Source organism: Bemisia tabaci, chromosome 7 (genome assembly GCF_918797505.1).
Source record: "Bemisia tabaci chromosome 7, PGI_BMITA_v3".
Classification (NCBI taxonomy): Eukaryota; Metazoa; Arthropoda; class Insecta; order Hemiptera; family Aleyrodidae; genus Bemisia; species Bemisia tabaci.
Genome location: NC_092799.1, coordinates 23,107,581 through 23,131,667, shown reverse-complemented (window position 1 = coordinate 23,131,667; position 24,087 = coordinate 23,107,581). Strand labels below are relative to the sequence as shown.

The 24,087-nt window shown below is 37.2% G+C and overlaps 1 protein-coding gene across 2 annotated transcripts; it reads left to right on the top strand.

The window, feature by feature from the left end:
• Positions 1–1,599: 1,599 nt before the first annotated feature.
• Positions 1,600–22,287, top strand: LOC109032751 (putative sodium-dependent excitatory amino acid transporter glt-6). 2 transcript variants are annotated; one of them, XM_019045028.2, is made up of 12 exons: positions 1,600–1,881; positions 8,628–8,791; positions 9,894–10,019; positions 10,519–10,729; positions 11,487–11,529; positions 12,809–12,873; positions 13,155–13,301; positions 14,379–14,612; positions 15,249–15,440; positions 18,756–18,890; positions 19,238–19,334; positions 20,068–22,287. In XM_019045028.2, exons 2-12 carry the CDS (start codon positions 8,644–8,646, stop codon positions 20,152–20,154), a joined length of 1,485 nt encoding a protein of 494 aa, XP_018900573.2. In that variant the 5' UTR covers positions 1,600–1,881; positions 8,628–8,643; the 3' UTR covers positions 20,155–22,287. The 2 variants fall into 2 exon arrangements, with proteins under 2 accessions (XP_018900573.2, XP_018900574.2); XM_019045029.2 differs by lacking the exon at positions 1,600–1,881 and adding an exon at positions 7,531–7,704.
• The last annotated feature ends 1,800 nt before the right edge of the window (positions 22,288–24,087 follow it).

The following is a 24,087-nucleotide window of genomic DNA, read 5'->3' as shown; positions in this document are numbered from 1 at the left end:
TTAGGCTCGTTTTAGAAACAACGTATGTGTCATTAATGTTCTTTTGTAGACGGTTGCTTCTGCACCTTCTCTCCTTCTCATAGTTTTTCCCCTCTTGTTCTTCCTTGCTCACCCGTTCCTCTTCGTTTTCCGCCTTTTTCTTCATGTTAAGAACAAGTTTTACAGACCTTGAATAAAATTTAGCAGTATATGATCTTGATAATGGGTCCTTGAAAGAAATAATTACAACGATCCATCGGTAGAGGAAACACGAAAAATGAAATAAAATATACTGCGAGTTTTGTAAGTTTTAAGGTAGGTTTACATCCACCATAAAACTTATCGATAACACAAAAAATGTTCTACCATATTTTTTACTTTTCGAAGTTCCAAATCGTTGCAATCCCTTGCAGAGATCCATCCATAAAGTAATATACTTCTGAATTTTTCTCAAAACTCGCAAAAAGTGTCCTATGTATGATGCAAAATTAGGGATTTTCTTTAACCTCTCTTAATCACAATGGAAATTACACGGGGCCTACTGAGGAGGAGAAAAAAACTTCTCGAGTGAGACCCAAAGTTCAGGCCGTATGGTTCTCTAGAATTTTCGAATCGCGCATCCAAAAACTTAAGGTCCATAGTTGCCGAAGTTTGGGTCACACATCTGAAGTACTTCGGTTGAAACTTTTCAAGAGCCAATAGAATAGGGACCGAAGTACTTTAGATGTCTGGCCCGAACTTCCGCAACAGTGGTCCTCAAGTTTTCGGATGCACGATCTGAAAACTTCAAATCTTTATGGCCTGAACTTTGCGTCGTATATACGAATTTTTTTTACCATACAGGAACTATCTAGGGGAATGACCATGAATACGACCATCCTGTTAAGGACAAACGCCTTAGGCACATTTGAGATTTGCCAAATTTCCGCGGATAAAACATGTATTTTTCAGGAAAATTAAGGAAATTATTTTTTCTTAACATTTTCAGAAGTGTCAGATTCAAATTGCCAACAAAATTTTCGAAGAAAATCGAAAAAAAAAAATATTCACAATTTTCCCAGTAAATTTGGTTTTTATTGACGAAACATTGCAACGTCTAAAGGCTGATATGGCGTTCTTCCTTAGCTCGGTATTGATAGACAAAGCCATGGTCAAAGAAGCGACGTAAGATTATGGAGGGATCCTCTTGGTGAAATCGGCTGGTTGCAACGGACAAAATAGGTAGGTAATAGACTAACTAACGGCAATCCATGATGGACCCTATAGATAGTCCAGCATTTTCTCCCTTAGTCTAAAAGAGCCACCCATTTCAACCAATAAGATCACTCCATACTTACCATATCTTTTTTGTCTAAAAATTTCAATTATCAGCCGGCTGAGCGCCTCAGCCAAACACCTAAGAGCGCTGTACGCTAGTTGTCACTCAGGTGCCTCACGATGCTGATCTCCAAAAAGCGCCTACAATTCTGCGACTAGGCAACACCGCGGTGGGAGAGTCTAATCATTCCCCAATTTATAAAATACTCGCATTATCAGATGCTAATGGGCCGAGGCGCGACACATGGGGGCGAAGGAGTATCCACTATCAGCAGCGCGGTTAATTTGTAGTCGAGCGCGTTGCGGCGTGGAGGAGGCGGGGGTGGAGGCAGAGTTGGAGGTGGAGGTGGTCACTCACTCCTCATTTCTCCCGGGTGACGAACGGAACGCCACCAGGAGCCGGAGCCAGTGAACCCGAAAAATACCCACTCGCATACCGAGCCTCCCTGGGACCAAGTGGGCCCTGTGCGTTAATCGGAGTCACCGCGGTTAAGTGCGCTGTCCCCCTTTTAGGAGCCACTCGTTGGGCCCAGTGCGTTTTTCAGTTCTATTTTTTGTGTCACAGGATAAATTAGTTTCCTGGAGGTAAGGCAATTATAATTTTTCCATATCATATCATGGTACCATGGCATAAATTACTTTTGGATCTCAGCCTCTGGGGGACACTAATCAATTTTGTAGCTTGCATGAAAAACATACAGCACCAATTTCTTTTTCAACATTTTAAATTTTAGGGAATCCGTTATTCAAAAAAAGGAAAAAAACTAATGAAAATTCGCGAAATCATGCCGCAGAGGAAAAATTCAATTTTTGAAAACCTCCCAAAATACATTGTTACTGATTCGCGACGCTATGCCATAGAGGGTTAATTTTAGGGATTTGACTTGTGGGTTATTTACGGTCTATGATTTGATGCCACTTATTACCATTCCGTCTAAAGGTGGATAAAATCATCTTAATGAGGCTCAAAATCTGCGCAATTTCTCGGCGAACAGACTTTTCAGATTCTCCAGGGTTTTCTAAGTTTTCCAAAATTGCCCCCACCCTTTTTTCTTCGGGTTAAATTAGTACTTAGGAACTTGTCCAGCGCGGTGTAGCCAGATATTTTTCTCTAGAAGGGAGGGGGTCGCCGATCGATAATATCTTATTCATGAAAAAGACCTATTTTTTTTTTTTTAATTCTTCGATTGCTATTCTAGCCTCAGTCACGAGTACTGATCAGCAGTAGCCTAACAGAATAAGAAAATCGAGTTCGAAATCTGAGTTGTGGGCATGTGAGTGAACCATTTGCTTTTCATCTTCTTCGTCAGTGAAGTTAGATCAACGAGATATCGTAATTTTCTTCAAATGAACATTGTCAATAACATTTGACAGATAGCAAGATGTCTTTTTCCCATCAACCAAATCACTGACGCAAACAATGTGATAACGCATGCATATGTGCACAGGATTATATAATTTGTGTTTTCTTTGCGCGACGCTATTATTTGACTAAAGTATTCGAGGGTGCATTTCATACAAGGTCCCTCTAATATCGTGAGGAGAAAAATATTTAGCATTAAAAAAAAAAAAAAAAAAAAAAAAAAAAAAACCCTCCATTGTGAAACCTATTGAAGATGGTCTAAAGTTCGATTTGATTCTCGTAGATTTTGGTTGCTGTGTGAGTGGGACATGTGGATTAACACTCATGAATTTTGAAAATGTTTTATGTTTCCATTGTATTCTGCGTCAAACCTCGATGAGATAATATGAATTTTAGCTCTGCACTGTGTACCCTGTTCAGTGGCTCATTGTGTCACGATCGGTTGGCAATATTAATTTCTCGTTATGTTACGCACAAAAATTTACTTTTCCAAAGGATCAAAAATGTCAGTCAAAACACATGTGAATTAGATTCAAATCGTGTTCTCGTGCTGGCAGAATACAGTGTCAGCTCGCTGCTGTCTCCTTCGCGGTAATAATCGATTATAAAGTATCTGAAATGGGAACGTATGTAATGCCGTGATAAGGAGGAACGTCGTATGAATATTCGAGAGTTGCTAAACTCGATAAATCGTTTATGTTTGAGGAAATTTCGTCGTTTTCCTCTCGAAAGAACGTAACTTTATTACAATATTGCCATATTTACCCTCGCGAATTGCGTATCAACTAGGAGAATCTTGGAAATTTCTTATTGAAAATTTCACTGATTTTTCCTCAGATTTCAAGCAAAAATCAGGTAAATTTTTGAAAAAAACTTGTACAGGCATATCATTGTAAAATAATTTAATTTTTTAAGTCAATTTGGCAAGCTTGGAATGGAGTTGCGTTTCTTCGTGCCAGAGACGACGAGTTATGAATATTTTTCCTTAAAATTTTCGGGAGCTTTAGATGAAATTGCGAACAAAATTATCTGAAAAATTGGAAGAAATTTACACATTAAAAACACCTCCCTTAAAAATTCGTGATTTGTCAAAGGAAATTTGGCAACGTCTGAAGGTTCATACAGTGTTTTTCCTCAGCACGGCAGCGTACATCTTCACCCAGAGCGGAAATACCGATCCTCCTCCAGCTCAATGTCAGAGTTCAATCCTGGGGCCACCCCGTGGGTTAGAGCTCAAGGTTCAGATCTAAAATAAACATTCTTATTGCTTCGTAGTATGGACTGGTTCAAAGCAGCCTCGAAATGATTCATGAGTTTGAAGAAATTATTTTTCGGTTTTATCTTGCAATTAGATTGGTGATTACGGGAGTGTTTGTCAACCCGGAGATTACATTTTTATTAAATTCAAATTGTAGAGGATACTCCTCACAACTTATTGTTAGTGCGCTTACAAGTAGACAGGAAATTTAGAAAAAAAAAAAGACTGGCTCAAATAAAATGTAAGCCGATTATAGTGTACCGGTCATTGAATTTTGACATTGTGTCCCCCGAATTATAGCTAAGTTGCAGTCACTGTTGAAGTGTTTATGAAGAGGGTATCGACCACAAAATCGGATCACACTCGTGACACAGTTCAGCTGTTTGTTGCGATGTTCCATGTGGTTGTAATCAAGCCATACATCACGGGTGTTACAAAATGTTAATCGATGGCGTTGAAAATAAAGAGGTGCCCCTTTGGGGAGATCTCATTATTATCTACTTTGGGAAGATCCCCCAACTAGAATATGGGTCTTTGAGATTCAACTATTGAAACACATTATGCTACGAGCAATCGCACTTCATGATGACTTTACAGTTACAAATTATCTTGAGAGATTGATCCGAAAAAAAAAAAAAAAAACTTGTTTGACTTCTCAGTACCAACATTGGCAAATTCTCAGCATAAAGTTTCTGTTATGTTATAGCAATTATGAATTTACAAAGTTCATTTTATGTTCATATTGTTCTAAAATTCCGAAACTCTTACAAAAATAGGATATTCTTGAGTCTTCCTTCAGGTGATCTCAATTTTTTTGGCCACTTAACATAATCTTTCACGGATATTTCTCGTAGTTGCAGTGTTGTCGTCAACGACAGAGGCGGATTCAGCAATTTGGCAATACACCGAATTTCCTCCATTTAAACCTATGCTGAATACTCGATTCTTGTCGGAGCCCTGGTTCCTCCGAGAATCGATAAAATTCCATAGGTTTAAATGTAGGAAATCCGGTGTTGCCAAATTGCTGGATCCACCAATGGTCAACAAATCAGGTCTGTGCTCTGTGAAAGATAGCTGAGCTGTTTTCTGTCAAGGGGCAAAGATGACATAGGGTCTGTTTACAGACGCCTCCCAGCTATATGCGTGCCTTTCGACCTTTTGCAGGCGTCAATGAGATGATTAAAAAAGGATATCTTTTGTTAAATACAAACGACGGCCGCAGAGCTAGCGCCAGTCTCGGATGGCTGAGGACTTCGTCTGGAATATCTCATTGTCATTCCAAGTCCATAGTGCAACTCATGCATGGTGCAGTCAGGACATCCTCAGAAAACCGTAGCCTTATCACATAGGATTTGAAGTATGCAATTCATAGGAACTTGAACTTGTCTTTATCAATCGATCAATTCAATCGGTTTTTGATACCACATATTGCAATCGGATCAGATTAGCATAGATAAACCAACTTTTTGGCTTATTTTAGAAACGACAGATCTCTTTTTCATTTCCTTGTTCAAATAAGTTTCTTCGATGATTGCTTGATCACAGATGTGTCAAGCTTTGAACAACAACATTACGACTGAAGTACTTGATACGACCTATACCTCCGTTTTTTTTTTTTTTTTTTTTTTTTTTTTTTTTTTTAAATTTTCAAATGAGCCTCTGAATATGCACAATCTACTTAAAACAAAATCTCTCTTTTTCTCGCAGTAAGTAGTCCCTCAGATTTAAGCAGAATTATTTGCCTCTTCCATTACAGGAAGCCCACATAAAAAATATGTCTTCTTAAATTTTCCGCGAATATTTTTGAATTACCTAGTAAAAATAATTGACCAAAAATTGCTGGGAAAATGTTTTCTCCTAAAAAAATAAAATCTGAGAAACTTCAAAATCGGAGTTATGCATTTTTCGACTTCACGCATCAATTTGTTTCTCATACATTTATGGCAATTTATGCGAGTTCATTGAATTTCAGGTACGGAAGCACGTACATTTTTCAGTGAGAATTGATGATCCTAAAGTTTTTCTGAAACACGTTTCGTCTGTGACGGTTCGGTTGAGTTATGTAATTATGTAAAACAACCTAAACTTTTCCATTGTTCTCTCTTAACTTCAGAGCGTTATACGGGAGCCTCCCGTGCTCGGTTGGTAAATTAAATTGGAGGTTATTAAAAACACCTAACAATTCCATTTCTATGAGCCCTGAGCTCTGTAATTATGCTCAAATTTCAGGGTTCACCAGATAATAGACCTGTGGGGTTTTAACATCCACCGATTCAATTAGTCGTTTCCCAGACAAAAGAACGTAATTCCTCTCCAAGGTTGCAACATTGACGTAAATAATGAATTAGTTACAAGAATATTTTGATGCAATTTATATGAAAAATTGTACTGATTTTTGCACATAATTAAAAGAAAAATCAATGCAATTTTCAGTCAAAAATGCCCAACAGTTCTCCAGGAGAATGTAATAATTTACTGGAAATATGGCAGTGTTGAAATGTTGAATGTGTTGAGAGTTGAAACGCTTTTTCGTCTGGAAAACGAGTAATTATACATAACTCAGGTGTACTCGAACACTCAGTTTCATTTTCGAGTCTTTGTTGGCATCGACTAATTCATGGAGATAATTCATTGGTCGTGTTTTTGGTGTTTTAAAGTCTCACTTATTGCCTTTTAAAATTCAATCAAACTTTTGTGAAACTGTTTGACAAATCAGTTTGACATACTCGTTCGTCAAACTTATCGATGTGAGTTTTTTAAGGCGAAGATTGGAGTAGAATAAGTCTTTCACTCCATCTTTTTCGCCCATGCATAGGCTCTAGCAATGGTAACGTTTGCAGCAAAAGCAGCTGGAGATTAACTTCAAAGGTTTGCATCAATCCACTCCCATTCAGAGATGCCAATATTTTTTTGTGAATTTCATATCTTATCGTCTATACTATCTATGAAGGGCCTTTACTGGTAAGTCCATAGATCCAAGATAAGAGAAAAACCTGTGCCGGAGGCCAATCAGAGTATTGCGATGCTGTATACCTGGCAACAGGGCAAATCGCGTACTAATCATGTGAGTTCAGGTTCTATACTACCGTACTAGGGAAAAACACCGTATGAGCCTTTCGACGTTGCCAAACTTCCTTTGACAAATTACGAATTTGCAGGAAAATTTTCAAGAATTTCTCTTCGAATTTTCCAGAGAGTTCTGTTCACAAATTCTATCTAAAGTTCCTGAAAATTTTAATGAAATATATTCATAAATTTTCTCAAAAATAATTTTCTTCTTGGAGCAAATCTTGCAACATTCGAGTGTTCATACGGCGTTTTTGCTCAGCACGGCAGTATGTCACACCGTATGGTGACGGTATGAATGGGAAGCAGCAGCTTCCGAAAATTGGGTCGCTGACGAAACAGGAATTGCTATGAGTATTTTTTTTTCCGAAAAGGGGGAACAGTCGGCGAATATGGGACAGGAGATGTTGGGAATACGAGGAGAGGAGGAGGAGGACAGCAGAGAGGGAGAGAAATGGAAGTGACGTGGGAATGATAAGGGTTCCGTTTGGTGCGGAAACAGCAATTAGCCAAGGATAATTGGTGCAAAAAATTTCACTCATCACCGCGGCGGCGAATTTCGCACAGTCGTCGTGTCGTGCGCTTTGTATCTGTTTATTCTCACGCTGGCAATTGTTTTGATTTAGTCATTTTTTTGTAACGTTATTTTCGGGAGTGTTTTTTTTTTTTTTTTGGATGGGCGGTCAACTGTATTAGTGACAGCATGTCATCCTTTCGCATTGTGAGTGGTATTTTTCTTGTACTCCGTCGGAGTTTCATCGTAAGATCTGTTCGTGTATTTAACACTTTTTATACTTAGAAAGTATGAAAAAAGAAAGACTCCTAGTTATTTTTCAGTTTTTTTTCAACAGGAAATTCTGAAATGAACTTAGGGTAGGACAATTTTATAAAATTGTGAATCAAGTTAGATGTATAAGAAGTCAAAGTGAACCATTTTCGGAATCTCTGAAATATACGAAATATACGAAATGTGCGAATTTTACGTTTCAAAGTGTATAAATTTTCAGCCCCACGCTAAATAAGAATTAAAATTATTTTATAATTTCTGGAAACATCATTTTATGTTTATTCATTGATGATATTTCACACAAAAAAAAGGAAATATCGATAATTAATTGCGAAAAACGAGAGTTTTTTTTTATTGTTTGGTGATTTTTAGTGCGGTTTATATATTCTGTCCCTGAGATGCTTACTTGTTCAATATTTGTATACAAAGTTCATAGCCGCGTGAAATTTCATGAAACGTTTCATGGAAATTTTCAAAACTCCTAAAATTCCATAGCCACACCCTCGACAATAATTCATGAATGACATATCTCACATAATTACGTTCTATAATTTGTAAGGAGATTAATTGAATACTGAATCATGGTAGAATACGCAATTGCATGAAAGAGAGAGAGGGACTTCAAAGCTTACAGAAGTTAGATCAGGAGTCTTCGAAACTGTATGAAGAGGGTTTTTTCTTCTTTTTTTTATCCTTCATATGCTGGTTAAAAGGGATGAAACCTAGAGATATAAAGGGTGAGCAGAAACTTCCCATATGAATCTATGCGCTTATCTGATTTTATTTCTAAGTCAGTGAAATATATTTTACAGCTAATGTATTGTAATTTCAGAATTTGATACTTGGAATTTTTCCAGGTGTGAATTTTGAATCATGACGGAAGAAAAGGTTGACAAAATGGAGGCTCAACACTCAGAGGAACACCATAAACGACCCATCAAAAATAAAATTGTGGAGAAGCTGAAGAAAAATGCGTTTTTAATCAGCACCCTGACTGGTGTGATTTTAGGTGCAATTCTAGGTAAGCGTCAAAAGTTTAAAATAAATCAGTTACGAAATTGAACTTATTTTTAGAGGAGGACTTGCTCTGTTCTGGGCTCCTTCAAAATGAGTTCAAACTTCTCCCACACAGCGTTTAAGGGCTCTTATTGAGGACAAGTTGAATTATCTCGTATATTAGCTAAAAATCTAGTTTGTTTTACATCATGCTTCTCAAAAGTGTCGCTTTTATATCCGTAATATGTGTTCGCAAAATAAGTTTCCTTTTTAAACCCGGTCAGCCATCCACGTGCGCAATAAATCTGATCTCACATAGATCACAAGCGTGAAAACACTTACAATGAAATAATTGAAATTCTTTATTGGCATGACTAGATTTAAGTCCACACTAATTCCTTTTCGCTAGGAGTATGGAGAAGGCGTACTTAGTAACTCACTCAAGAGTATACTAATCTCACTCAAAGTATACTCAAGAGATTCTTCAAAGTAACTTTTTGTCCACATAAGACAAAATTCTTTGCGTATGTTTATTGTTTATGGTGGTAATCGATTGACGCAATTGTCACTACCTATGATACCCAAAAACATTTGCGGAAAGGTTTTCTTGTTAACGAGGAAATTTGGTTTATTAATTTCTGAATATTAATAAAAATCAAATAAAACATTTTAACATTATAACTGTGAGTTTTGCGGTTGATGAAAATACATAGTCGAAGCAATGAAATATTGATGTCATAAAACGTTTTTACGACACGAGATTGTAACATAAAAAATCGATTTCAATGAAATATTTAAAATATGTTATATTAAAATCGGACCCAGTTGCGAGGAAACAGTTTAGACGAAATTTTGCTTCATTGAAAAACTCTGCAATTTATGGATTTATTTATTGTTAAGGTAACACAATTTAGCGTCACTTGCATGTCAATGCTTTGAATTTACAAAGTGACGTTTTATAATGAGTGGATAAGTTATTATGCTCACTGGTGCGAAGTATTAAATGCAATTAAACAATTCATGTGGCAGCTGTGTAATTTGGACGTAAGAAATGCACATACTCGACTAATTTCTGTCATCTGCATGCCATTTAAGATATCTTGCATTTCAAAAAAATCTTGTTGCAGGGTTCATTCTTCGGCCTCAAAATTTGACAGCGGATACAGTGACGCTGATATCGTACCCTGGCGAGCTGTTTATGAGAACTCTTAAATTATTAGTTTTACCCTTCGTGATAACCTGCATAATTATCGGTGAGTATATACGAGTATATTTAAAGAAACTGTTGATACCTCAAGTTAAAAAAATATTTTGCAATTAAGCTTGTAACGCTAAATTTTATCTAACGCTGCGCCAAGAGGTTAACAAATGGTAACACCTACGATTAGATATCATCATGCCAACACCTAGGAGCCCTTTTTGCCTAATCTGTGAGATGAAGGCGAATCAGTTAGTCCGAACGATTCCCACGTGATAAGAAGATGCTGCACCAAAACATAAAAAATCTGCAATAGAAGTAGATACCACTATTACGACTTGTAGGAGGCCCTTTTGCCTACTTTGTTAATTGAAGGCGAATCAGTTCGTCTAAACCGCCTGATCATGAAAGAAGAGAACGTTGAGCCAGAAAGCCAAAAAATGGAAATGAAATTACCACTATGCTGCCTTAAGAGCTTTTTTTTCTTGAAGAGCGAATCATTCAGTTAGAGCACCTTCCGTATCGCTGACGTTTTTTATCCTGTGTTTTTGTAGGCACGGCGTCATTAAACATTCAGAAAAATGGAAAAATCGCTGTTCGAACGTTGGTATACTTTTTCTCAACTTCGATGCTCAATGTCGTTATCGGTATGATCCTGGTCCTTCTCATACATCCGGGCAGCTCTGGTCTCAAACCTCACGAGCACAAACCCAAAGGTCTTAAGCCTCAAGTCTCGATTCTGGATGGATTCCTTGATATTGGAAGGTGAGTTATGGCTAAAATCACCTAAAATTCTTATTGACTTAAACTAACGTCTGTAATTTCTATGTACGGATTGATTGTTTTTAAATAGACCTGAGCGAGATCATTATAGAGGGTGCTAAACTTAACAATTAAAGTTTGAATGAATTAAACATTTAAGGATTTTCAGTTGGACGTATTAATTCTAAAGGGGACTATGTTCAGTTGGAAATGGAAGTTACTTAACAATTTTCGTCCGCACATTTGGACTGCATCTTGCAATTTGGAACTATAAATTCTGGCTCTTCTGGAAAAACACTTATGTGCGTAGGAAACTAATGGCACGTACGTTGTTTTTAAACCGGGCTAGACTTTATAGTTCCAAATTGCAAAATGTAGTCCATGATAGTTGAGATTCTAATTTGATTTCATAAATTTCAACACTCCTTCGTGCGAGGTGAAATATGTTCTTTTTACTAATTGAAGCGATCGAAGGGTCCAGTGCTAAGATAAATGAATTTTTTTGATGCCGAGAACAAAAACTTGGAAGCTGATAAATTGCATGAAATCGCTTGTTCTAAAAAAAATTCAAACTAGTGTTGTGAGACGAAATATTGAATTTTAAAATCTCATTATTTTACACCAAATACTAAAAGAGCACGAGTTCTACATGAAAAAATTTGTCCCTCAAAGTATTCAAAAGTGTTACCCAATTAATACGTTCAGAACTGAACCCCGCTATTTCTGCGAAAAATTTTAATTTTCTTATATTTGTTCCCAGGAATCTTTTGCCTGACAATTTGTTCCTCGCGACTTTGGAAACAGTGAGTACTTTTCCTGACTTTAAACCACATATTTTCTACTTTTTAGATACCCTTTCTTTAACCGCTGATTTAATACACGCACATGAACTCACGTATCATACAACAACGGAACTCAGCATAGGGTCTCATCTCTAATAGATCATTTATATCTTGTTATCTCTCACGTCTAACTGATAAGATCCATTAAGTCGGTATATCCTTTTTTTTTGTCGGGGGATTTCGAAAATCTGGCCGTGAGTGAGTGATTCAAGTGGAATAAGCTCAAGTGGCCCTAGATGGATTCAGGCACACATTGAGCAAAGAATTCCGATTATGCGAACCGAATAGTTTAGTGGGGTCTTTTTGGTTCAGAGGACTACGAAACAAAAAAATTTGCCTCACACGGAACATGTTTCATACCGACCAACGTTTTTTGGTTTTCCGGGACCAAAAAAGACTTCGGGTAACTGAGCTAAACAATCGGTTCAGAACCGAACTGACGTTTAGATCAGTCAACTGAAATGTTTGGTTCTCTTGACTGGCCGCTCAATCCTTCGAGACAAAAAGCACTCACTAAATAATTCGGTCCGTATAGCCGTAGTTTGCTTCTCTCCATGAAATGAATAGTGTCTTTAATGTTCATGCTTAATTTCAGAAAGCTGAAATCGTGTTGTAATTGTAGGGCCCACGCCAAAAGAGTTACGCACTTCTAGACTTCGAATAAAGATCCGTACTATTTATACACTTGCATTTACCTCACATGTAAAGGTAATGTCAGGTGATCTTCTGTCGCAGTCTAGAAGTGTGTAAACTTATTTGGTATGAATCCTACTTAAATGTTAAGAAGGAATCAAAATTGATTGATTAAAAACAGCTTAGAGAGAGCAAAAAACTGAGAAAAGGTGAATGGCTGTTTGAAATATTTTCATTAGACTTAGTTGAAGTTTTGAATACCTCTTCAATAATTAAATTTTGAACCTTACAGTTTTCCTTGTTGTCATATCAATAGAGGTTTACATTCTACAAATGTTTTTAAGAATACCATAATCAATGTATGCCATTAGTAGAAAGTGTTCCATTATTCATAATAATCGTAAATTGGGGCTCCGGAAAAGATCAAGGAATTTAATATTTGCATGAATAGCATTTAAAGTTCATGCTGAGATGCATAGATCACTAATATTAGCAAGGCTTACTTTGTTAATTTTCTGTTTCCTTAACTTTAGAAATTATTTGTTTTTTTAATGTGCCCTCACGGGAACTTGATTCTAACAACGTATCTGTTCCTGTTTAATTTCAGACATATACTAAGTACGATCTTGTACCTGGAACCAATGGAACTTACAAGAAAATAATTGATACAAGGTATGTAGCCTATAAAAAATCTTTTAATTTAAATAATACTCAGAACCCTAAGATTAAATTTCATATACATTATGATCTATGTATTTATTTCATCATCTTTGTTTTATCTCGCCCCTATATCTGCATCCATTTTATTTAAATGCTCTCAAAGAGAAGGGCATATTTTTACTGACCTCTTCTTAACAATTTTCCACTAGGAGCACTAAACGCTGAGGCAAAATGTGTAACTATTTTTAAATTTGGATTTTACCGCTAATGATGGTATCGTGAATATTTTTCAGGGCTGGCACGGACATGATCGGTATAGTCGTTTTCTGTATGATGTTCGGATCAATCTTAGGGACCCTTGGCTCCAAACGTCAAATTGTCATTGATTTCTTCTCAGTGATTTATGACGTCCTCATGAAACTTCTGCTCGGTGTGATTTGGTGAGTGTAATAATCATGGGAAACTTGTACCACGGTTCTTATTGAAATTTGGGAATACTATCATTGGCTGATGTTATTATTACCTCAATTTTTTCAATACATTCCACAGTCTTCCTCTTAAATCTCCTCATTTTTCACTCTGTCAATTAACGACTAAAGAGAGGAAAACGGGCAGAGTAAGAAAGGAAAACATATTTTTCGAAATAAGTAATGAAGCAAGTCGAAAATACTGAGGCAATGACATTTTAAGCGTATCAAACCTTTTAAAAAGCGGTATTACATTAGCTCATATGTCATCTCAAGGTAAAAATGAAAATGGTATAGTGCACTTGTTGAAAACCCCTTCAATATCGAGTGATACCACAATCACTACCGCATTCTGGGCCATTCTACGAGTAGCGTCCAGCGCAAATACGTTCAATTTGTACTGTAAATTTACATAAAATCCTCAATCAGCGAAGATATGATATGATGTAAACCATCTCAATTTCTCGTCATAAAAGACACCAAAGAGTGCTCCGTCAAAATTTCAAAATCCAATTTTCCTTAACTCGACAAAAGTGGTGCACTGAAAATCTTCATCTCTATTTTTCTCTTGGACGGTCACATTTATACATTTAACCTAAACTCTTAAAAATTGGCATTACATTACTTCATGTCAGCTCAAGGAAGAAAAAAAGGAAATGATGTAGGACACGCGTTAAAAACCCCTTCATTTTTGAATGATACCAAAATCACTACCCTATGTTGGACCGTGCTACGAGTCGTGTTCGAGTGCAACCAAACATGCCAAAATACGTTCAATTTGTACTGTAACATGTAACTTTACATAAAATAATTTATCAGCATAGATATGAAGTAAACCGAGCTCAATTTTTTATCAGTAAGAACACCAAAGAGTCTTCCGTCAAAATTTAAAAATCCACTCTTTTCCCAACTCGAGAAAAATTGGTGCAGTACATTTTTTCTCCGTGGAATAGGGCCCCTTTTCTCTTAGACAGTCATATTTTCAATTTTTTTATTTATTAATTGCTGAATGTTTTATGTGTTGATTGCTGAACCCGATGTTCATTTTAGGTGCACTCCTGTTTGCGTCGGGAGCATAATTTGCGGGAAGATCGCATCGATTCCGGACATCAGCTCAGCCTTGGATCGGTTGGCGTGGTTTATTCTCACTGTCCTGGTTGCACTCGCTCTGTACCATTTCATCATCATTCAACTTATCTACTTCTTTTTCCTCCGCAAAAATCCCTTCAAATATTATGCACAGTTGGGACCCTCCTTGCTCACCGCTTTTGCCACATCTTCCAAGTAAGCTTTCAATCGGATTTTGAGTCATCTTTATACAAATAGAATCAATGTTGAATAAATGGATGCATTCATGGAAAAAAGTCAATCAACATCGAAGAATTGCAGAAAGGAGTTTATATTAAAGTAACGGATCTGTCTATTAAAATATCTATCTATTAAAAAGATGGATTGGATTTTAGGATTTGAGTTTGATTGCCTTGATAAAAATGACGTTTTGTCGATATTCCGGTTATGCAGATTGGAATTTACTTTGAAATAAAATTTCTACTGTTGGGGGAATTCTACATCTTATCTCTATTATTCATTTTCTATTAATTTTTCTGGAATCTTGTTACTTTTACGTTTAGTAAGTTTTAAGTTAGGTGTTTGTAGATATTTAGAATGAGAGATCGACAAGCTAAGCCTCGTCAATAGGGTAATCGTAGTCACTTGAACTAATGTCAAAATTGAAAATTATAATCTTTGGGGATCTTACCAAACATTTTAAGAGTGTTGGTTTACGACTGTACAGTACCATTCGATATTTTTTCAGTATCTGACTTTCTTATTTACTTCCAGAGTTATGCCTCCCAAAAGCAACTCTCAGAAAACTTGTTCGTTAAGCATTATTATGAGGCCACGTTTTATTTTTTTCAGAGCTGCATCCCTTCCGATAACTTTCAAAGTGTTGGAGGACGAGGTAAAGATGAACAAACGGATAACACGATTCGTGCTGCCACTCGGGAACTTGAATCTCAACGGGACGGCCGCATTTATGACCATTGGAGTCATTTTTATCGCCCAAATGAACAACATGCCGCTTGGAATCGGTGATTATGTCAATTTACTGTAAGTGAAACCCATCATCCTTGCCTATAATTAACGCTTGTAGGCTATTGTTTGACCGCTTTGGGTCTAAAAAACGCAAGACTTGGGGTAATTGGATGTAACGGAGCAAAGGGCTCAACAATAGCATGTGGAGGTCTACATTGGGTACTTTGAAAAAACACACATGAATGTGCAATAACTTAGGAATTCCAACAAAGTCTGATGGGTTTGCATCAGAAATCAGAATAAGAATAAGAAGACGAAGGAGAAGAAGAAAAAGAAGAAGAAGGTGTGATAAATGTGTGTGTTCATATAAGGTGTGAGAAATTAAAAAAAATTGCCGAAGTTTTGTGCAAATGATGCAAAATGAGGTTTTATGAACGTAAACTTTACTCAGACTACATTGTTATTAAGCGTAGTTTTGAACTCGATCTAAATCAGTTCATTTGAGGAAATGTACATGTTCAATCCAGAAATATACTGTGGTGAGGTAAGCAGAAAACTTTGACACAGTTGGTGACAACCGTCAAAAGTTGGCAATAACCCCCTCCTCATCTAGGGCCGCCGCAATTTTTATGGTACCCAAAGTTGCTCATGGGATCCACTGTCTATACTCTCTATTTGATTGTACTCCAGACGAATCACCACCCAACCAGACATTAATCGTGACTTCGGCACCGGTATTGAGTGTCTAACGAAAACAACCATAAATCGAGTTGGCCTGTATTTCAGCGTAAGCTTCCAATTGTGGAGTTGGAGGCAATTCACCTCCGTAAAAACAGCTGGGTGGTTCCGTATCACAAAATCCCGGACCTGCATTCATTTCAGCTGTATCAAGCAAAGTATTAGTATCAAATGCATTTCCTGCTGCGGATGACGAACCACCAGATCCTGGAGCAGGAAATCCAGTAATCGGTATATTGATTGTGGTTCCTGTACAAGCATCTGATCCACTTCCGTAGCTAATGACATAGTCTTGACCGAGGACGGTAAGGGTGATGAGTACGCTTGGGTTCGCAGCAGTGCAGCAGGTGGAAGGGTTGTAACATGGTGGAAAGCAGGATCCACAGCAGCTATAGCCGTCACAACAGTTCGTATTGTAAGAGCATCCATTGGGTGCAGAACAGCTGTAGGAGTCGCAGGGGCCGGATGAGCACACACTGACGTAGGACATGAGGATGCCTAGATTTACAACTACCACGCTAACGAGACGCATGGTGAAATATTATGGTCAGATGAAGGTGGAAATTTTAAGTGTAAAGGGCAGAGTGATTAAAGTGGATTTTATACTTGCAGAACAAAAGCTGAAGCTAAAAAGTATTTGTGGTAGGATAATGCTGCCGTGCTAAGGAAGAACGCCGTATGTGCCTCTAGGCGTTGCCAAGTTTCCTTTGATGAAATGCGAATTTTTTGGGAAGGTTATGAATATTTTTCTTCCAATTTTTCAGACGATATTGTTTGCAGTCTCATACAAAGTATCTGAAAATTTCAAGGAAAAATATGCGTAACTTTCCTCAAAAATGAAAATTTCATTGAAGGAAATGTGTCAACTCTCGAATGTTCATACGGCGTTCTTCCTTAGCTAGGCAGGATGGAGGTCATGCTTTGTGTTATCAAAAGCTGCTCGAATGCTGTCGATTTCCCAGGAAAAGAAATTGCGGAAAGAGAGAGAAAATATTTTCGCGCGTGGGTTTGGACAGTGACGTTTGCACTTAATTGCGAATTTTTTACTCATCTTTTGTTCATATCGGTCGAACTTCAAAATGGGGGCTTCGTAATTTCGTAAGCGGAGTGCCTACTAATTTGGCCACGGTCAGTCGGTCACTCACTTCCATGAATCGAAATGACATTCTCGCTTCGAAGACTATCGCTCGGTTCAAAACGGGCATCCTACTGAAACGTCAAAAATCAATCGTCACTCTATGTTTACAAAATACGGAATATTGGCCGCTTTTAGTTGGCTAGCCGGAGCTAGAGCCACAGGTCAATCTTAAAGTCTTACAACTCGAGAGAAAGGCAATGCTTGTTTTTTTTTCGTTTTGTTGTTTTTTTTAAATGCGTTTTCATACCACGGTATCTCAGCGCACGCCCGACACGGCGGCGTTTATCGACTTACAGAAATGGACTATATTTTGCAATGGACCACTAGACAAGGTACGAATTTAAGCAATCTGATATATGTTTCTTAACCAGAATTTCACGTAGAACACGATTCACACAACGAAAATTACGGAAATCAACTCCTAGCGAAGATATTAACGTTTTTATTTCACATTGATTACGAGGAATTTGAACTGCCCGCTCACAAGAAACTCAAAGCTCTACGTGAGTCAAATCGCGCACTACAACGGTTTCAGCAAGCTTCTCAATCGAGCAATGTTCATTTTCCACCATGTGTTGTTCAAACTATTAGTAATTTGCTATAGCTGAGCCAAAGTGTCAATATTAAGGTTGAAGATTTTTACATCGCAGAGACAATCATGATAACGTTTAGCGCGCGATGTGAATCAGGTAGAGCATTGAGTTTTCATGAGCGGGTGGTTTGAATTCACGCATCAAGAATCATTAAATATTTTCGTAAGGAGTTGTTATCGGTAATTTTTGTTGTGCGCATCGTGTTCTACGGGAAAATTTAGATACGGAACATATATCAGAATGCTGAAATTCGTACCTTGTCTAGTGGTCCATTTGGATCTATACATTCTAGCACGGTTTAAAAACAACGTATGTGCCATTAGTTTTCCTATGCACATAAGTGTTTTTCCAGAGAAGCCAGAATTTATAGTTCCAAATTGCAAAATGCAGTCAAAATGTGCGGACGAAAATAGTTAAGCTTCCATTTCCGAAAAAATTATGCTATATTCGCTTCAATACGCTGTAATAAACCAATCTTCATTTGAAATTTAAGGACGTTGAAAAATCCCTTTCTTTGAAGGGACGGATTGGACTTTAGGATTGAAGTTTGAGGGCTGAACTGCAAAAACGCGTGACTTGTTTCCGGGAGGTCAGAACCTACGATCCTAATTTTATTCTGTGAAGAACAAAGTAACGTTATAGTTCAAAATTTGCACTGGTAATTCTATCCACGGAGAAAAAAAATTACGGAAGTTCTCAAAATTCATGTATGAGGTTAAGTAGTTTCTCCTTTAAGAGATGAAATATGACATGAAGTTTGCAACGTCACAAACTGAGTAACGCATTTTTGCAGTTTCACCGTCAATGCGTCTTTATTCAAAACCCCCAATACAGGTGGACTGCGTTCCTTTTTTCGCGCCTGATGATAGGTCAATCATCAATTTACGTTTCGTGTTTTTAATTTGATTTTCTTGATTTCAGGATAACGGTGACATTTTTGTCCATGTCGATGGCTACGATTCCGAGTGCTAGTCTAATCATTATCGTCATGCTCTGTAATATAATTCACGCACCCGTTGAGGACGTGTCACTCCTGTTTGCTGTCGACTGGCTTTTGTAAGTTCCGTTGCATTTTTTTCCCTAAAAAAAGAATTGCCGCTGCGTGAGGACCTGTCAAATATTGATCGAATATACGAGTGCCACAATTATGAAAAATTGTTACAAAATTACAATTGATGCAACAGAAAGATTGATGATAGTCCGAGAGCTAATTTCATGAAATAAACATCCAAATTTGCAGTTATAGTAAGAAAAAAAAATCATGCCCGGCCCTTCTCATTGGCTCGATCCACTGTGTTATACGGTTAATCATGACCCACATTTTTTTCTCAGTGCAATGCAACTTTTTAGAACACCTGTTGCGGCCTTATCAATAATCACAATAAAATGTTTTTAATTCACAGGGATAGAGCGCGGACGGTGAACAACATACTGGGCGACTGCTACACGATCGCTGTAGTTCAGAAACTATCGGAGAAAGAGCTGGCTGCTCTTGAACAGGTAAAAAGTGCATCACACACAATGGCGAGGTGTGTAGGATCGATTATCGACATTTCTCCATCGGAAGCTATGGTAAAGAATCGATCATTGAGGTGTTCGTTGCAAACACCCCGTTCATCGATCCTTTTTCATGGATTTAATTGGCAGATAAATCAATAGATCGCAAAGCACGTCAAGTCACTGATTAAAAACTTGATGGTTCTTGAGAAAAAGAGCCTATAGTTCATGGAGGCAAATTTTTCAGGAAGTGACTTTATTCAAATTGAGTCTAAAATCGGAATTTGAGCATTCGATGATGGAGGTAAATATGTATAAGCTTTAATCATTTTCGAGCGGCTAAGTTCATTTCCATGCCAACAGAGAAAATATAAGTGCGTTTTCATCCGAAAATATTTAGCCATGAACGCGAGAACGAACGAAGACTCAAAAAAAATCACTTCCTCGAAACTAAATTTTGGGAACTGAAAAATTTATATACTTCAAAGCATTATACTATTGGGAATATTTGTTATGATCTTCCCAGCATCCTCAGATTATTTTCTTTTTATTCCACCTACTTTTTAAAGGTCCACAATCAGTCCTCATGTCAAGCACACAAGCCAGCTCATTGCAAAAATATATTCAATTTCCAATTCAATTTTTCTTTGATCGTCTTTGAAATTCAACAGATCACAGTTCTCAATTGTATGCATACCTATACGGTAAATCTAAATAACGTTCTATGCTATTTCAGGAGGAAAGCGGGAAGTTGATGGAATCGGAGCACACAAATGAGACCAACTCAGACGGAAAACAAACACAGGTTTCCGTCAATGCGTGAGCGTAAATAACTTATGAGACATAGTCCTCCATAATGGCGGAATTCCTTTTAATTTTTTAGTGTAAATATTTGTCATTTTCCTCGTTTCTCTGTGTGTCTTTTTGATTTTTAAAAACAAAACAAGGGCTCACGAAGTCAGCTACGCAATTCTTAAAAACGATGCGAGTTTACTTTTGTGAAGAATGATAATGTAAGAGAGATGCACTGCCGTGCTAAGGATAAACGCAGTATGAACCCTCGGATGTTGCCAAATTTCCTTTGATACGCTAGTAATTTACTGGGAAAGTTGTGGATATTTTTCTTTCAATCTTTCTGACAATATTGTTTGCACTGTAATCTAACATATTTGACAAAATTAAAGAAAAATATGCATAATTTTCCTAAAAAAAAAAAAAAAAAAAAAAAAAGTTTTACCAGTGGAAATTTGGCAACTCTCGAATGTTCGTACGGCGCTTTTCCTCAGCATGGCAGTATACGGATCGGAGCGTCGATATTGTAAATCTTAAGGGAAGATCCCTAGTACCAAGAGACCCGTACCAAAATTAGTGGATGACGTCATTGGTTAGACTTGAATCAATGCTCCGTGAATCTATACCTAAAAATTATATTTTTGCCACGAGTGCAGTGACCTGTCATAAACTTGGGAATTTTGGCAAAATGAACAGATCTAGGCGTGGTAAACTGAGATTTTTGAAGATTCCAATAATAAAAAGTCTGTAGTAATAAGAAAATTTTTGCACGAAATGTTTGCTGTTTAAAATTTCATCAAGACAAGCATAAATGTAATTCATAATAATTTTGGATGATGTAGTTGACCTCGAGCAAAGCGAAACAAATGCGGAAGCTCTTCTTTTTTTCCTCGATGCTTTTCATTCGATTACTGATAGTTGTAATATTAGTAACTTTCTTAAGAGATGGTTTCCTCTATCATGATATGCATTGTTATTTGCATGTAATTCCGAAGAAAAAAGAAACTCTGTATTCCATAATACATGTATGCGTAGAAGCATCATATCGTTGGATACATGATTTTCATGTAGTGTTATTTTCTCAGTGTAAATGATTGAGATAAATTTGTGATGTCTTACATATTCATGATGTGTATCGTCATATTTTTACATAAGTTAGTGCCTTACTTGTTTGATTTATTTCATTTTTAACCATGACAATCAACATTTAACATGTTTAGATATTCCTATAATGTTGATCAAAGAGAATGAAGCTTCCCACTGAATTCAGGGAGTTTTGCTAGTGGAATTAAAACGATCTAAATATTTTAGTCAATGTAGGAATAGATGTGACAAAGAGACAAGAGCTGAAATTAAAACGGTTTCATGAAAACTTGTATACATTTTCAATAAGTAATTTATCTCGCATGTGAGTATATCTTGTTTAGTGAAATGACCTCAACGATAAACGAGTATACATTTTTGGTTACGCTGTTAAAAGTTGAGGAGAAAAATTCGGTGCAGGAGTCTTACAGCGCTCAACAATCTTGAGTGATATGAATGCGAAGTTAAATTAGCACTTCAAAAGCGTACGTCACTCAGCAAAAAGAATGTAAGTAACTCCGTAAGGAGAATAGATTCCGAACCGCAAATATATCACTCGGGATTTCTGGGCGCTTTCTATAGACTCCGGCATAGAATTTCACTCCAACATTTATAGCAGTGTAGAAAATAGTCGTCTTTACCTATCGTACGGTCATTTAGTTATGCCATAAAATCCCTAACACTATGAATTAGTATGAAGGGGGGATAAGTACGTTAAGTTGACTCATAACTTAAGGCAATTCTCTAGTCTATATTTTACATGCTCGTAGGAATACTGATCTTAAAATAAGGTAGATAAACTTTGAAGTAGTTACCCATTATCAGGACATGAGACATAAAGCACATGAGAAACATTTTACAGAGCACCAGTGATGTGGTTGCTCACTTGTCCGTTTAATAATTCTCATCAAACTAATTTATTCTTAAAATTGTCAGATCGGTACATCTATTTAAGTGTATTATTCATAAATGCAGGTTTGGTTTTCGTAAGTTTCGCACCTTCACAATCTCAAGAATTTTGCTCAAGATAAATACTTCCAAACTGTAAACTCTCTTGTACAATAAAAGCTTCATCAAAATATCTGTTTCGCCTTCATAACCTTCCATATATTGAAACTCCTCGGTATAAAAATAGGCAAAAGAGGGGGGAAAAGAAGAAAAAAATCACCAACGAGTTTAGTTAATTTTTGTGTCAGAAAACCCGATACTTTTGAGACCCGTTTAACGCAGATTAAAACCTGAACTTGTGTTATCTTCTTACTTAAAAAAGACAAGATCATAGTGCGTTTTGTCTCTAAGAATGCGCACTAGAAAAAAGGCGCCCGCGATCGGAATATAGTACGGTTGGCGCCGTTGATGACAACTGAATGCATCTAATCATGGCTCAGGGACGTTCATGTTGCATATACGGAACATTGAAGGAACTCCAGCTACGCTCACCTTGCAAAAGGAGGCGTAGTTAAGTTTGATTTGTAACACTCCGATCAGTGGCGAGGCGTGAATGATCGATTATCGATATTTCCTTATTTGAAGCTATGGTAAAGAATCGATATTCAGGTGTTCACTGCCAACACCCTGTTCATCGATTCTTTTTCATAGGTTTAAATGGTAGATCCATCGATGCATCGCAAAGCACGTCACGCCATTGACCCCGACGAGGAAAGACTGTGCGAAGGCCTTATAATTTTCTCATTGATAAGCTTGGGATCGAAGTTCTATACCGAAATACTTGACAAATAGTTAAAGATACTAGCGCTAGAGATGAATTTCACCTATGGAATGTGAAAAGAGATGTGTGTTGAGGTCAGGCAAAGGGATCCTAGAGGAGGAAACTAAAACTGTTTAGTATGAGTTTACTGAAAATCCCGATTTGGAGGCAGAAAATTGAAAATTCAGTCGCTGGTACAAAAAGCTCTCTACTATACTCTCAAAAAGTTGGGTCAGAATTCCGAGCTAATGATGTGTTCGTAAGATTGCCAGAATCGCCGGTAGACTTAACGAGCGTTTTTCTTAAATTTTTCGGCTTTCAACCTAAAAATTTGAATTGCTTCCTGCAAGTCAATACTTAAAAATTTTCGGCGGGGTTTTTTGCAGTAACTGATGCAGAGGTAATCCCTGTGATCTGATTTATACTGAAAAAAGTATGGTAACATCTACTATAATATTACTTGATTTTTTTACACAGTGAAACTATTCAGTGAAAATAACGAGAATGGTAGTATTCACCAGAACTCTGGTAATAATTACCATCACATGGTAAAAACTTCCATAGAATCTGGTGTTTATTTTGATACTACGTTCACCGTGTCACAGTATGGTAGAAGCTACAACATTTTTTTTTAGTGACGAACAGTTACCTTAATTGTGAATCTTTCCACCGTAAGAGCTATTGTGCCTAACTGCATCACAAATCATGCGATTAAATGCGGCTAGAAAAAGCGATAAAAAAAAATTATGCTAAGCTCCGAATATATCATGAAGAAAGCTCTAATGCACTGTAGGTGCCGTTGGTGGTTTTCGATGCAAAACCGCGCCTTTTTCAAAAATTGCAGTGTATGGTTATGCCAAGAATGTCATTGACACTCAAGCGTTTTTATCCAACTGTATTTTTTGGTGCGAATCGTTGTCTCGGAGTAATGTTAAACGGAGGAGGATTCAAAGTTCAAAGCGTTGCTATTCAGTGCCGCGCTCTACCAGAGAACAGTAACAAGCTGCCACTTTAGACTTTTCCGTCAGATGGCAGTCCCCATACTGTATTAAATTTTAGACCAGACGAGGCTCTTCACCCCACTAAGTTGTAGCATATTGCACAATTTTTGACACTTTATCGGCACTATGAACACTTATTTTCTATACAAATTAAAATTTTTCGAAAACCGAT

Coding starts and splice junctions, on each gene's coding strand:
- LOC109032751 (XM_019045028.2), top strand. CDS start 8,644: ATGACGGAAGAAAAGGTTGACAAAATGGAGGCTCAACACTCAGAGGAA. Junction 8,792..9,893: donor GATTTTAGGTGCAATTCTAG/GTAAGCGTCAAA, acceptor ATCTTGTTGCAG/GGTTCATTCTTCGGCCTCAA. Junction 19,335..20,067: donor AGCTGGCTGCTCTTGAACAG/GTAAAAAGTGCA, acceptor ATGCTATTTCAG/GAGGAAAGCGGGAAGTTGAT.